Below are 16,205 nucleotides of genomic sequence, written 5' to 3'. Positions count from 1 at the left end.
CGATGAATATTTATGCAATGATAGTGACCATTCAATTCCTCCCACTTTTTCCCTTTACCACACACTAACAGATCATAGGATTAGTTGTCCACTTAATTAACTTGGGTGTGGAGTAGAGTCACCAAATAAAATATAGGACTGCCAGTGAAATTCCAGTTTTAGGTCAATATACCAAAAATGTATTTGTTATTTATCTGAAATTGGAATTTAACTGGACAGCCTATATTTGTAGTTGCTAAATCTGGCAGCCCTTGGTGGGAGAGAAGCAGAAGATGACTGGTGGTTATGGGCACAGTTGTGAGATTTAAATACAACTAGAGTATGCAATGATAAAGGTAGCCTTCACTCTAACAGGAATACTAACATTTTTGAGTGCAGTGTTTAATTTTGAATCTAACACTTTTTTCTTTGGAAGTGCATCAGTGAAAACAAAGCTCAGAAACAAAAATGTATTGTTTAGGGATACCTTACTTTTTTTTTTTTTTTTAAGATTTTGTTTATTTACTTGACAGAGAGAGATCACAAGCAGGCAGAGAGGCGGCAGAGAGGGAGGGGGAAGCAGGCTCCCCGCTGAGCAGAGAGCCTGATGCCAGGCTGGATCCCAGGACTCTGGGATCATGACCCGAGCCGAAGGCAGAGGCTTAACCCACTGAGCCACCCAGTCGCCCCGATACCTTACATTTTTAAATGATAAAGTAAGGGAACAATAAATCAAATCTGGGCTAGTGGTTTCCTCAGAGGGAAAGGCAGCAGATAGAGCAACACAGTAGCTGTACTGGTCTTGATGCTATTCTTGTTCTCAGGTGACATGGGGAATCATTGTTCATTGTATTTGTTATGCTTCAGAATTACATGCATATGCTACATGTACTTTTTTGTACATATCAAAAATAAAGTAAGAGTTTAGAATATGTTTCAGTGAGAAAATTAGACTATATGCAGAGTTTCACTGCCTGTACTTTCCAAAATAAATTCCAGATCCAAAAAGTAGAGTCATTCATTTCCTTCCTTATCTTCTCCAGGTTAGCATCTTTAGTTTTATGTATAATTCTGCTTGGTTTCTAGAACATTCACTAAATTGTTTCTCTTTTTCAAATATGTTCTGTTTCATCAGTGTTTCTCTTAAATTGTGGTATCCCAATTGTACACAATATTCTTATTTATTTATTTATTTATTTATTTTACAGAGGGAGAAAGAGAGTAGAGTGGGTGGGCGGAGGGAGAGGGAGAGAGAATCTCAAGCAGACTCCCCGCTGAGTGCAGAGCCTGATGCAGGGCTTGATATGACCCTGAGATCATGACCTGATACCTAAATGTTTTTACCTGGTTTGCTCTTAAATCACATCTCCCCAATGATTCATTTTACCATTATCCCTACTACGCTGCAGTCTTTTAAGATTTGGTTTATTGTTCTAATGTGTTATAAAATATTTTGGGGCCTTGTCAGCTAGTATATTCCTTATCCCTCACTTTGTGTCATCTGTAAATTTGGTAGATAGGCCCTCAGTGTCCACGTTCAAGACATTAATAAGAATAAAATAGGATGGAGTGCCTGGCTGGCTCAGTTGGTAGAGCATGAGACTCTTGATCTCAGGGTTGTAAATTCAAGCCACACATCGGGTGTCAAGATTACTTTAAAAAAAAAAAAAAAAAAGGAAGGAAGACAGAGCACAGGAGAAATTATTTAATAGTTCCTTATGATTTTTCATTGATTCGTTAATCAGCATACCTTGAGTAATGTTTAACCAGTTACAAACCTACCTAAGTGTATTCTAGCCTACATCTCTTTGCTGTCTATCATGGCTGGCTCAGTGGGTCAAGCATGTGACTTTTGATCTCAGGGTTATGGGTTTGAGCCCCACATTGGATATAGAGATTACTTAAAAATAAAACATTTATTTATTTATTTATTTATTTCAAGATTTTATTTATTTGACAGAGAGATATAGCGAGATAGGGAACACAAGCAGGGGGAGTGGGAAAGGGAGAAGCAGGCTGCCCACCAAGCAGGGAACCTGATGCAGGGCTTTATCCCAGGATTTTGGGATCATGACCTAGGCCAGAGGCAGATGCTTAAGGACTGAGCCACCCAGATGCCCTTAAAATCTCTTTTTTAAGAAAAGGGATTTAGTGCTTAAATCCAGATTTTTTTGTATGTATAGGGTATTCCTTTATATTGTAGGCCAGTAACCCTATCAGAAAAGGAAATTAGGTTAATCTCATATGATTGGCTTTCTGTGAATGCTTACTGACTCTTAATTATCTTTTACCCACACCTAGGGCCCTTAATCCATTTAATTTTGGATTAAATGAAGAATTTTGCTTAGAATTGACTCTGTTTATAGTTTTTAGCATCTACTTGCTTTCCAATGTTGACTATCTAGTGTTTTTCTCATTTTCTTCTTCCAGACTCTTGATTCTTTAAAGGTTTTAGATAAGGAAGTAAGCTGTGTAAATTCTTGGGGGTATGCTAGGGTATAATTTGTCTGGGACAGGAAAACTGAACTCATTTAGATTATCTAGGTACTTTTATCTCCTTGAATGCTTTGGGATCAAATTTCTCATTCTGCAGTTTTGCTTTTCTTTTTCTGGTTTGACTGTCAGTAATCTTGATTGGAAAAAGAAGAAGAATTAAGGCAGCCTTTTACATTATACTATTTGTCTATACATATAAGCAGACCTGTACCTTTTCTTGTTCTTGTTCTGAATATAAATTAAAATTTGTGTCTGTTTTTTTTTTTTAAATCCTAGCACATTTTGAGCATCAGTCTTTGTGATATTGTTCTTACAGGTGTTTGCAGTTTTCTTTGGACAAGTACCCGTTTCCTCCTTCCAATTTCTTCTGCATGTTTTCCTTTATTTTTTTAAAGATTTTATTTATTTATTTGACAGAGATCACAAGTAGGCAGAGAGGCGGGCAGAGAAAGAGAGGAGGAAGCAGGCTCCCCGCCCTGCAGAGAGCCCATCGTGGGGCTCGATCCCAGGACCCTGGGATCATGACAGGAGCTGAAGGCAGAGGCTTTAACCCACTGAGCCACCCAGGCGCCCCCTGCATATTTTCCTTTAAAATATGTTTTATGATATGACATTGTGGAAATGCAGTCAACAAAATTCAGACCATAAGAATTTCTACAGGATGAACAGCGTAGTTTCTTTTTTTGTTGTTGTTTGATTGGTTGATTTAAGACCTTTTTTTTTAAAGAGCAGTTATAGGTTCACAGCAAAATTGAGAGGAAGGTACAGAGATTCCCCATTTACCTCCTCCCACTCACACAGGCGTAACCTCCCACATTATCAGCATACCTTACCAGAGTGGTACACTTGTTACAATTGAGGAATCTGCATTGACACATCATAATCACCCAAAGTCCATAGTTTACTTGAGGGCTCACCCTTGGTGTTAGACATGCTACAGGTTTGGACAAATGTATGACATGTACTCCTCATTATGGTATCATAAAGAGTAGTTTAACTGCCCTGAGAATCCTCTTCAGGATGAATAACCTATTTCTTCCAATACATGAACTGCAAGAAATAAGAGATTGAAGGGGACCCTACTGATTGAGAGAGACGTATCAATTGATTATAACACATGGACCTTATTTGGATATTAATTGAAAGAAACCAACTGTAAAAACTAATTGAGACAATCTGGGTAATATGAATTCGTAACTGTATACTAGAGTATTGTTAAATTTGATAATAGTATTGTGGTTATGTTTTATTTTTTAATATGTTTTTTTAAAGAATTATTTATTTATTTGACAGAGAGAGAGACAGAGAGAGAGACAGAGTGAGCGCAAGCAGGCAGAGTAGCAGGTAGAGGGAGAGGGAAAGGAGAAGCAGGCTCCCTGTTGAGCCAGGAGCCAGATGTGGGACTCCATCCCAGGACCAATCATGATCTGAGTCGAAGGCAGTCACCAAACCAACTGAGCCACCCAGGTGCCCCTGTGGTGTTATGTTTAAATAGAAGTCTCTTTTAGATACATAACATTTGTCTGGGTAAAAATAAAACAGTTTCTGGGATTTGCTTCAGAATAATCTGGCAGGGGTGTGGGGGAAGAGTATTGGTATCATTATTGAACATGGTCAATATATTGTACATGTGGGTTCATAATATTATCCAATTTTGTATATGTTTGAAATGGCCGTAATTGAAAGTTGGAAAAACTCCCCCAGAATATGTTTTTATGGTCAGTCACATTGTTACTAGCAGATCCAGGACTAAAAGGCCTACCTCTTGGTTCTAGCTCATGTTATAAACTTCTAGCCCTTCAACTTCCAAATTGATGTTATGTTGCCTTCTCAGTCTCTGGGCCCCCCGTGTCTTCCCCAGGCAATTTGTGGTGGCACTTTGGATTATCAAAGCTGTAATAAGTGGCCAGTTCTACTTGGTTGGCTACATACCCATGTGAAACCATGGTTTTTAGAATTATTAGGGTAAGTTCACAGGCTGCATGGGTTGTTAGAATCAGCAAAGAGGCTTGTGTCCTAGTCCTAACTAGGCCTTTGATCTTAGGTTAAGCTCTACAGTGGTTGGGATCATGTTGGCTTTGTTCATTGTTTTACACCCAGGGCTTAGCACTGTGCTGGTACATGGTAAACAGTAGGTAAATGTTAAATGAATGGGTTAATGTCTCCTTATTTAGCCTCATTTTCCTCACATATGAAATGAGATCATTAGTATAAATGGTTCTTAAACTTCCTTCAGACACTTTTAAAAAATTATTTTTCCCATGGTACCTGAGTGGCTCGATTGGCTAAGCGTCTGATTTAGGCTCAGGTCATGATCTCAGGGTTGGGAGATTGAGCCCCGTGTTGGACTCCGTGCTTAGTGGGGATTCTGCTCCCTCTTCCTCTGCTCCGAACCCTGCTTGCTTGCCCGCTCGCTCTCTCAAATAAATAAAATCTTCAAAAAAATTATTCTTCCCTTTAAAAAAAAATCCTTTTAGGATTTCAGGGTTTGGTTTTGTTCTGTTTACTTATTAGGATTTTGAAAAGAATTACTATAAATTTCTTTAACGCCAGGCAACATCAATAGATAGGTATATGCACTTCTGTGCCCTGTGACAGAAAACCCACAGTTATGTTGCATCCACATCTCTTAAAAATAGCCTGCTGCTCTGCATTTTCTATAAGACTGATTTTGTTTTTCCAAAGTAAATGAGTATGTTCTTACAGTTACTAGAGTCAGGTTTAGCGAGTTACAAAGTCAAGGTATCTAGGAGGATTAACAAAGTGTTGTTTGCTTGCATATTTGTTAAGCTTTCACTGAAATTGTATTGAATGCAGTATTATTGTGTCAGAGCTTATAAAGGATTGGACATTGTGCTTCCCATGTACACTTGGTGAGCAATTTTTAGGTAAGTTGCAGTTATTGTCCTCAGATCCAAGTCTAGTGACTGGGCACAGGAAGTGTGACCTTATTATTCTAATGAAATTGTGCTGAAGGTATGTATAGGCTATCGCTGGATCAGGTCAGAGTTTATAAAAGAAAAGTAACTCCTGTATTGTCTTGCACAATCACCAAGGCAATGTTTTGAAGCCATGTAAATTAAAAAAATAATGAATATTGTGCAGACATTAAAATGAATTGTTCTAAACACAAATACCCTAGCTGCAAAAGGAAAACTATAATTAAAATGCTAAATGGATAGGGACTTAGAGAAACCATCTGTCACATTTATTTTATATACAAACATGAACTTTGTTAGTGTAAGCTCAACATAGTAAGTACATAAAAATAACTTTCTTATACAAAACAAAATATAATGAGGGGTGCCTGGGTGGCTCAGTACATTAAGTATCTACCTTTGGCTCAGGTCATGATCCAGGGGTCCTAGGATGAAGCCCTGTGCTGGACTCCCTGCTCAGCAGTGAGTTTGCTTCTCCCTCCTCCTCTCCCTCTGTGATCTCGTTCACTCTCACTTTCTCTCAAATAAAATCTTTTTAAAAAGGGTTTAATGACTTGAGATACTCTCTCTGTATTGAAAATTACTGAAGTTCTAGTTTGATAATTTTATTTTTATTCAAAACCCAAGTGGAAGCCACAGTAAAAATAATTTTAATGTTTGATCTGTAAGCCCTGTGGGGTTTTTTTTTAGTAGAATACCAGTATTTTTTTTTTTACAACAGCCTTTATTATAAAGCTATTTTAGAAATTGCTTGTTTTTCATGTTTAAATTTAATAGTGTCATTGGTAGATATTGTCTTCAATTTCAGAAACTTGCAAACTCAAAGATTTTCTTTCTTTGTAACTAGTATTATTAGTATGTTTGAAGTTTTACTTATGCTATTAGGTAGTCAAGGAAGTTTAGCTTTTATGTTTTTGTTCAACTTTATAAGAAACACATTTATTATTTAAATTAAACTTTGTCAATCAGATATTTAAATATGTTGAAAATATTTCATTTAAAAATACTCTGTTGGGGCACCTGAGTGGCTCAGTCAGTTAAGCATCTGCCTTTGGCTCAGGTCATGATCCCAGGGTCCCGGGATTGAGCCCTGCATCAGATTCTCTACTCAGCGGAGCCTGCTTCTCCCTCTCCCCCTGCCTGCCACTCCGCATACTTGTACTCTATCTCTGTGTCAAATGAATAAAAAAGTCTTTGAAAAAAATAAAAATAAATAAAATTACCCTATGATAAAACTTTTCAAATGAAAAAATGAACTTTTGAAGCTCTCATTTTGGTTTGTTAGGTTTTATTTAAGGAGGGGTATACTACCAATACATAAGTATGTCTACCTATTTGGAGTTTGGTTTGGTTTGGTTTGGTTTTTTTTAAGCAGGCTCCATACCCAGTGTGGGTCTTGGATTCAGGACTCAAAGACTTAAAGTCCTTGCTCTAGGGGCGCCTGGGTGGCTCAGGTCATGATCTCAGGGTCCTGGGATCGAGTCCCGCATGGGGCTCTCTGCTCAGCAGGGAGCCTGCTTCCTTCTCTCTCTCTCTCTCTCTGCCTGCCTTTCCATCTACTTGTGATTTCTCTCTGTCAAATAAATAAATAAAATCTTAAAAAAAAAAAAAAAAGTCCTTGCTCTACTGACCAAGTCAGCCAGGTGCCCCATTTTAGAATTTCTTTAAGATTTCACTTGTGTGGGGTGCAGTAAAAGTTACTTTTATGTAGGCATTTAGACTTTTCCTGGGGAAAAAGGTACTGACCTTAACCTGTAAAAACAATGAATCTAATTTATGATATTTAGTGTCTACAAAATTTTGAAGGAATATTTTTCTAGTTAACTAGATGTATAAAGTAATACTGGCCGTTTCTGGATGTGTGTGTTGGATTATGTCATTGTTTCCTACAGTATATCTCAAGTTTAAGGGAAATCTGAGGGTATAAGATTTAGATCATTAATCATGATATAAATCAGCATCTTCTCTCCTAAGCTAATGAACGGTCTTAAAATATCCTAAAATTACAGGAACTCTAAAAAAAACTCCTGCTTAAAGGTCATGCAGCTGTTTGTTGGGAATACCTAAAGTAGAACTTAATTTTCTTGACCTCTAGACACCCATTTCTCCTGTCCCCAAACTTGAAGATGAATAGTTTAGGCCCATAATCGCCTTGATATAGTATAGTGTTATCTCTACTTTGAAGTTAGAGACTGAGAAATAGAGGCTGAGTTGAGCTATTGTCCAGAGATACTTAAGATTACGGACTCCTCCCTTACCTGGCAGCCACTTCTTTGGAAATGGATTCTCTAGTACAGCTGAAAATAAGAAGTAATAACTTAAGCAGTCTGAACAATCAAAAAAAGTGCCACAAAGTCCACAGTAAAATCGTGTACAAAAATTCTCATGGGGAGACCCCCGCTCAGAATTTCTGGATTCTTCCTTTAGATTTACAATTCCAGTTTTGAAAACCTGGTTTCCCCTCTCAATGAGGATTAGAAGCAAAAATTAGGAGGGGATGGGGTACCTGGGTGGCTTAGTCAGTTAAGTATCTGCCTTTGGCGCAGCTCATCATCCCAGGACTCCTGGCGTTAAGCTCTGCTTGGGCTCCCTGCTCCCAAGGGGGAGCCTGCCTCTCCCTCTCCCACTGCCTGCCACTCCCTGTGCTTGGACTTGCTCACTTTCTCTCTCTGTCACAAAAATAAATAAAATCTTTAAAAAAAATTAGAAGGGGATGGGGAGAGAAGTTTTTAAAGATAGGTACACGGCCAACTGTAAGAAGTGACCAATTAAAATGACCACTTAAATTGAGGAAAGAGATTCAAAACTGTAAAACAGAAATTCCAGTAAGAAAGGGAAAATTTTATATCCTTTAAGAAGGTATTTTCAAGGGGAAGATTACTGAAATGGCAAGACTTAGCCCATGATGTGCTTATTTACAAACAGCTTTTGAAATGGAAATTCAAAAATAATTAAAATACTTTCAAAAAATTGGCACTGAAAGAGAACCTTCATCTCTTGAAATATTATATATAGAATGTTTCATTATTTTATTCCCTAGCAGTGCCAAATCAATTAGGTGTTAATTGTAATTGTAAAAGGCACATTAGGATTCAGAGCTTTTGACTTAATCAATCTGGTCCAACTCAAGAAGCAGCACTAATTGCTTTTACTTCGATGTTCATTCATAACACCAATTAGGATATTTTCATAATCATCATCTTAACACCTTACCCAGAAAGGAGGCAGTATTGCGAAGTATTTTAGAGCGTGGGCTCTCAGCATCAAACTGCCTGGGATCTAATTCTGGCCCAACTATTTATTAGCAGTGCAATTTAAATGACCTCATCTGACCCAAGCCTCAAGTTTTGTTGTGTAAAATAGGGAAGGTAATAAAACTACCTCATAGGAAAGTTGTGAGGACGAAAGAAGCTGGAACAAGTCAAGTCTTAGCAAGGTTTGGGGCACATGCTTAATAAATGTTGGCCATTGTTTTATTATTATTATTACAGTGCCCCATTAGGAACACTTCCTGTGGGAATACTAAGTAATGATTTACTGTTTCTTAGGTTGAAACTAATCGTCCTTTTATAAACTTGGCACATAATACAAACCATTTTAGCTAAGATTTTATTTATTTGACAGAGATCACAAGTAGACAGAGAGGCAGGCAGAGAGGGGAGGGAAAGCAGGCTCCCCGCAGAGCAGAGAGCACGACTCGGGGCTTGATCCCAGGACCCCAAGATCACAACCCTAGCCGAAGGCAGAGGCCCAACCTACTGAGCCACCCAGATGCCACTACTTTCACTTTTTACTAGATGCCAATGTTCTATAAATGGTTCCAAAAAATGTATCATAAAAGAATTCTGGTCTTACCTGCAGGCTACCCTGGTAAAGACCATCTTAGGCTTGATTAGCCTAGAAGAAGGTATAGTAGTCTGAAATGTTTTACTGCCTACCAAGACCATAACAACTTCATAACACTTAAAATAATGTTTCAAACATGAGTGTCTTTTGTTACTAGTTTTTTGTTTAATGGCATCACAGAATGTAAGCCAGATCCATTTTAATCACCAGCTCAGTATAATCTGATTTTTTTCATATTCCCTGTTGGTAAGTGGGCTGGAGTTTGACAGCCTTTAGGGTATCTTTTCTGTGTTCAAAAACTGGACTCGGGCTCCCCGCTGCTGACAAACTGCCAGAGTATCTTGGAGGCACTTGCTGAAGCTCATCATTTGTGAGTTTGGATGAAGCAGTTTAAAGCTGCTAAAGAAACTCCCACTTACTGTGGGTGCCCTATGGCTCTCACTTAGTCCTTACAGAAGTTCTGTGAAATAGAGTGCTTTTACCCTTTTACAGAGGAGATTGAGGTTTGGAGAAATTAAATGATTTGATCAAGATCACATGTAGAGTAAATGGTAGAAAGACTATTGAAGCAGAGTCCATATGCTTTTGAACGCTCTTGCTCTTTTCATTATGTCCCCTTGGCTCTCAGAAGGAAGTAATAAATTACTCTTTACAGTTTGTACATCGCTATATGTAAAGTCCTGTTAGAACCAATCTGGACTATTTCCATGTGTGTCAACAATTGGCCCATAATTTAGATCCTGTGACTAAACGGCCAGAAAGCGTTCTTTATGAAATTGGTTACATAACAGATAAATGTGGCTCCACATTCTGTGTGTATTTTTTTTTTCTTTGACAGCTAAAAAACCTGGTTAGATTTCTCAAAGTGAAGGCCATAGGGAAAGTAGATTTTCTTTTTCTTCCCTTTTCTACCTCATACGGGGCTTCAGTTTTTTTTGTTTTTTTTTTTTTAATCTTACTTCATTTTGCATCTACACCTCTGAGGTGGGTGATTTTTTTTTTTTTCCTAATTGACATTCAGAATATATGCCACAGCGGCGCCTGGGTGGCTCAGTGGGTTAAGCCTCTGCCTTTGGCTCAGGTCATGATCTCAGGGTCCTGGGATCGAGCCCCGCATTGGGCTCTCTGCTCAGCGGGGAGCCTGCTTCCTCCTCTCTCTCTGCCTGCCTCTCTGCCTACTTGTGATCTCTCTCTGTCAAATAAATAAATAAAAATCTTTAATAAAAAATAAATTTAAAAAAATAAAAAATTAAAAAAAAAACAGAATATATGCCACATAGAAATTCAAGCCCCTTCAAGGTTTTTGTTTTTATTTTTGTAATTTTGATTGCACTTATATTGTTCTAGACATCCTTTGTGTGGAATCTTTTTTCTTTTTTTAAGATTTATTTATTTGAGAGACTGTGTGCTTGAATGGGGGGGTAGAGGGAAAAGGAGAAAAGCAGACTCTCCATGGAGGGTAGAGCCGAATGTGGGGCTTGATCTCACCATCGTGAGATCAGATCAAGAGTCCAAGGCTTAACCTACTGAGCCACCCAAGCACCGCTCTTTTTTCCTTTTTTTAAAAATCATAATGGCCTTGGTCCTAATCACCTCTGGATAAAGAGAATTTTGTTACATAGCAGTATAGGTTTGCCCAGGAAGCCAAATAATTAGGAATATATTTTTCATTTCTGGAAATTGTCCTTTGTTAATATGGAATTATATTGTCCAGGTACTACAGTTACATGGTGCACATTATTTTATATAGCTACTGGGGTTTTTGTTTGTTTGTTTTGGGTTTTGTTTTAAGATTTACTTACTTTTAGAGAGAAAATACACATGACATGGGGGGGGGTGAAGGGAGAGGGAGAGAGAGACTCTTAAGCAGGCTCCATGCCCAATGTGGAGCCCTACTGTGGTCTTGATCTCACAAACCTGAGATCATGACCCAAGCTGAAATCAAGAGTTGGGAGCTGAACCGACTGAGCCACCCAGGCACCCATAGAAAATTTACTTTAAAGACATTTATCATGGAAGAGCACAGAATTTTATTTCCAAGGATACTTATTATAGTGTTAAACATCATAAGTACCTGGGAAGAGAAAAGGTATATACTCAAATCTTTAGATTGTAGGATTATGGGTCACTTGTATTTTCTTCTCTACTTCTTTATGTTTTCTACATTTTCTATGTGCACAGAAGACTTTTTTCAATCACAAACTATATAAATTTTTTTTTATGTGGGCTTCTCTTGAATAAATGTATAGAAGTATTTCCTTTCTTGATTCCACTATTCACCTCCTTCCTTTTATTTCTGTACAGGTCTCCAGGAAAGGTTGGGATTTCAACATTAAAGGTAAGTTGTGTTTTCTGAGAGTTATATTTCTACAAGTAGTGTACACTTCTCATTCATTTTTCTATTTTATGTAAATCTTCATTTTCTTGCTTTTGCTGTTACTTATTTTTTGGTAAATAATATTGTCCCTGTGTCTTACTAGGTTTTATTAGGTACTCTAGAAATAACAAATATTGTGCTATAAGGAAGGGACTGTTAATTTTTAGATTTCCACTAATTTTGTTTTATAATTTTTAGAATAGAAGAATACTATAAAATACATGTGTATGTTAATTGAAAAAATAATTCTTGCGTGACAGATATGCGGAATAACCAAAACAATTGTATATTTCTAATAGGCACATGCCTTGGCATCATCAATCTATATAAAAATCAATCCTAGCTTTATTTCCAAGCAAAGGAGTTTGATATTGAGATGTTATGCAAGTGAGAGCCATTTTAGGTCCAAGAATATCACGAAACAAAACTGTTTCCATCAAACAGAATATATACTGTATGTGTATGTTTGAGTATGTCTGTGTATAATATATGTATAATTTCAAACATGCTATATATTTTTTTAGTACCAGTGTCCCTACCTTCTATTTATACACATTGGATACTGATCTCTTTTATAAATTGTGATATGTTCATATGGCATATTCTATAGCAGCAGATATGAATGAATTGGTAATATACAGTGACATAGATGAATTTCAGCACCATAGTGTTAAGTGGGGGAAAAACAAGTCACAGTAAGATACATACAGTAAGATTCCATTTATATTAAGTTCAAAAACACGTGAAAGAATATATTCTTTAGAATGTAATGTTTAGCGATAGAAACCTGGTAAAACTGTAAAGAACGGCAAGCGATGATAAACACAAAATTCAAGGGATCCGACATCTCTGGGGGGAAAGAATGTAATAAAAATGAAGAAGGATATGCAAGAGGTTGAAAGCTAATGGTAATGTTCTTTTTCTTAAACTGAGTGTTTAAGGGTGTTCTTCATTCCTTATATTTTTTAATAAAAGTTCTCGTATTTACTCTATTTGATGAAAACAGTTTTTAAAAATAATTCCTGACATGGTTAAAATCTTCTCAGTACAAAAAGTAGATGGTTGAAAATGTAGCTTCTCTCCCATTCCTCATCCTCCACTTCCCAGTCCCCACACCCAGAGACAATTGCTGTTTATGCCTATACGTTTTAAAAGCCACTTAGCTCTAAGATATTTATAGGTTATAAGAAATAGGTTTGCGAGAAAAAAAAAAGAAATAGGTTTGCAAGAAAAAAAAATAGGTTTGCGAAATTTACTTTGTCTCAGTAATTATAGATTGTGCTTAACTTGAATAAAATTAGAAAATATACATATTTAGTAAAAAAAAATGTTGGATGGTGTTCTTTTTTACTTTTTATTTTGAAATAATTACAGATTATAAGAAGCTGCGAACAGAGTACAGAGAACTCCTGTGTATCTGTCATGCATTTCACCCAGTGGTTATATCTTAATTATAGTACCATATCAAAATCAGAAATTTAACATTGGTACAATATGAATGTATGGTTTTGCTTCAGTTTATTACATATATATATATTTGTGTAACTACCACCACAAGGTGCAGATCTATTTCATCATGATAAAGATCTCCCTTGTGCCACCCTTTTATAAAGTCACGCCCACCCCCTCCCTCACATTATCCCTAACCCCAGGCAGCCACTAAGCTGTTTTCCATTCCGGTAATCTTGTCATTTGAGAATATCCTATAAATGTAATTATATAGTGTGTGACCTTTTGAGACTGACTCAAAGGATTGTGAGCCAAATTGTTGCTTGTATCAACAGTTTATTCCTTTTTATTAAATAGTAGTCTATGGTATGAATGTACTCAGACTATTGAGTGCATATCATGTATAACAGCGTATCTATTGATATTAAGCAGTCCAAAGACAGATTTGGTATAGTCCTGATTTTTTTCTGATTTTACAGTCTCACAGAAGAGGGATGTATATGAGGTATTGGCGTTTGTAGAATAGAGTACACTTTAAGTGCTCCAAGCAGTTTGGAAGAGGAAGGAGGTGATAGAACAACAGGAGAGAGCATGGGTACCTGGAATTGCAAAGAAAAGTTTTCAGGAAGGAGGAAGAACTTGGGCTGGCTTTGAAAATTGGGAGAGAACTGCGTAGGCAGATAGAGAAAAATTGGGAAAGCATTATATGTTAGGCAATAGCATAAGCTCATTAATATGCAAAAGTATAGAATTTGCTGGGAACATTGAAAAGCTGGTGTGACCTATATAAATGTTTCATCAGTGAAATGATGGAAAAGTAAAGTGGGGGCAGATTTGATGAACCTCAAATGTCAGTTTAAGAACTCTGGGCTTTGGAATACCTGGGTGGCTCAGTCAGTTAAGCTTCCAACTTTTGGTTTCTGTTCAGGTCATGATTGAGCCAGGGCTCTGTATGGAGTCAACTTGTCCCTTTCTCCCCTATCCCCCACTTTCCGATAAATAAAATCCTTAAAAAAAAAAAAAAACTCTTGGCTTTAAAATTTTGAAGCAAGACATTTTAAAAGTCAATTTTTATATGTCTTAACAGTTGTGCCCTTCAGAGTTTTTTGGCTGGGGGAAAGGTGGAAGGGTGGGAGATAGTTTGGAGGAAAGAGACTAAGTGCAGGGAGAGCTGTTAAGAGGCATTTAGAATGTCACGACTTGAGACTTGGACAAAGGATCTGTGTTGATAGGAATTGATGGATGGACATGACCACTATTTTAAGAATTATTCTTGGTTGTTTTTCTTTTTTCCTCTTCGCAGCAAAAGAGAGTAGAGGTCATGTCTCTAAATAAAATGTTTTTTTATTTATTTTTTATTTTTTTTTAAGATTTTATTTATCTGACAGAGAGGGACACAGCCAGAGAGGGACACAAGCAGGGGGAGTGGGAGAAGGAGAAGCAGGCTTCCGCTGAGCAGAGAGCCCGATGTGGGGCTTGAACCCAGGACCTTGGGATTATGACCTGAGCCGAAGGCAGAGGCTTAATGACTGAGCCACCCAGGCGCCCCTAAAATATTTTTTTTAATTTCACTTTTGGGGCATGTAACTGCTTCAGTCAGAAGAGCATGCGACTCTTGGCTTGATCTGAGAATCATGAGTTGGAGCCCCACACTGGGGGTAAAGGTTAACAAAAAATAAAAACAATAAATAAACTTTTAAAAAGTTAAGTAAATACATAAAATTTTACTTCAGTTGCTGTTAATAGCTTCCCCTTCCTCACTAGTAAGAACTAGAAGTGACCTGAATTTTTTAATAACTGACATTTTGAGCTTACTGTTCTTTAGTAGATAATAATGAAAATCTCCTAGAGTGTAGATTACTTTTTTTTAAAGATCTTATTTATTTGGGGCACCTGGGTGGCTCAGTCGGTTAAAGCCTCTGCCTTCGGCTCGGGTCATGATCTCAGGGTCCTGGGATCGAGTTCCGAATCAGGCTCTCTGCTGGGCGGGGAGCCTGCTTCCCTGCCCCCACCCCACCCCCCCCCCCCGCCTGCCTCTCTGCCTACTTGTGATCTCTGCCTGCCAAATAAATAAATAAAATCTTTTTTAAAAAAAGATTTTATTTATTTGACAGAGCACAAGGAGGGGGAGCACTGGAGGAAGAGAGAGAAGCAGGCTCTCTGCTGAGCTGGGAGTCAGATGCAGGACTCGATCCCTGGACCCTGGGATCATGACCTGAGCCCAAGCAGACACTTAACAGACTGAGCCACCCAGGCACCCCAGGTATAGATTACTCTTGTACAAATTATTTGTTAAAATGATTAGTCTTTTATTGGATGTGCTCATTAAAATTAAAAAGCTCAAACTGTAGAACTGAGTACTATGAGGAGGGTACAAGTGGCTTTCTAATATCCAACAGAGATGGAGGGAAACCATGGACTGAATTGCTAGACACTGAATGATCCTACCATACCTCTTTTTTTTTTTTTAGGTTTTATTTATTTATTTGAGAAAGAGAGCATGATCAGGGTGGGAGGGTGGATGCGGGGAAGGGACAAAGTATGAGGGAGAAGCAGACTCCCCACTGAGCATGGAGCAGGATGCAGGACTCAGTCCCAAGGCCTTGAGATTATGACCTGAGCTGAAGGCAGATGTTTAAACCAGCTGAGCCACCACCTATGCACCACCCCTCCCCCAACTATACCTCTTAAGGAAATCTATTCCTGGGGTTGTGATAGGCATGGGTTAAAGCAATGGCCTGATGGTGGGAAGCTGGGATTTGGTAGGCCTTGTGCTTTGGTAATGCAGCAGCGCATCTTCTGAAGGAGGTAATAACTGAGGCATGTCTGAACTTCTAGTTGGTGTTGGTTGTCTGCAGACACACTCTTGGCTTCCATTGCTTTACCTCCACAGCCTGATCAGGGTGCTAGGGGAAAGACCTGAACCTTAGACATACCTGAGAGAGAATCACAGCTGACTATATATGTGCTGGATCAGGTTTTACTAAGAAACCTTCTGATGAACTTCTCTAGAAATTAGATCCTCTGGTAGGTGCCATATCACTCCATTAAACTTGTGACTTAACCGCAGTTTACCTTATAGAGGTTGATACCTTTCAAAGGTTCAAAGTCCAGGAGAG

At 38.0% G+C, this 16,205-nt stretch overlaps 1 protein-coding gene across 4 annotated transcripts in view; it reads left to right on the top strand.

The window, feature by feature from the left end:
- Positions 1 to 16,205, top strand: part of WDR44 (WD repeat domain 44) — an 86,123-nt gene that overhangs the window by 18,643 nt on the left and 51,275 nt on the right. For all 4 annotated transcript variants that reach the window (XM_045068248.1, XM_045068247.1, XM_004762101.3 and 1 more), the window contains exon 2: positions 11,565 to 11,598. In XM_045068248.1, coding sequence (XP_044924183.1) covers positions 11,565 to 11,598 — 34 coding nt within the window. The remainder of the gene's footprint in view (positions 1 to 11,564; positions 11,599 to 16,205) is intronic.

This window comes from Mustela putorius, unplaced genomic scaffold (genome assembly GCF_011764305.1).
Source record: "Mustela putorius furo isolate JIRA1106 unplaced genomic scaffold, ASM1176430v1.1 tig00003901_pilon_pilon_pilon, whole genome shotgun sequence".
Classification (NCBI taxonomy): Eukaryota; Metazoa; Chordata; class Mammalia; order Carnivora; family Mustelidae; genus Mustela; species Mustela putorius.
This window is presented reverse-complemented; position numbering and strand designations above follow the sequence as displayed.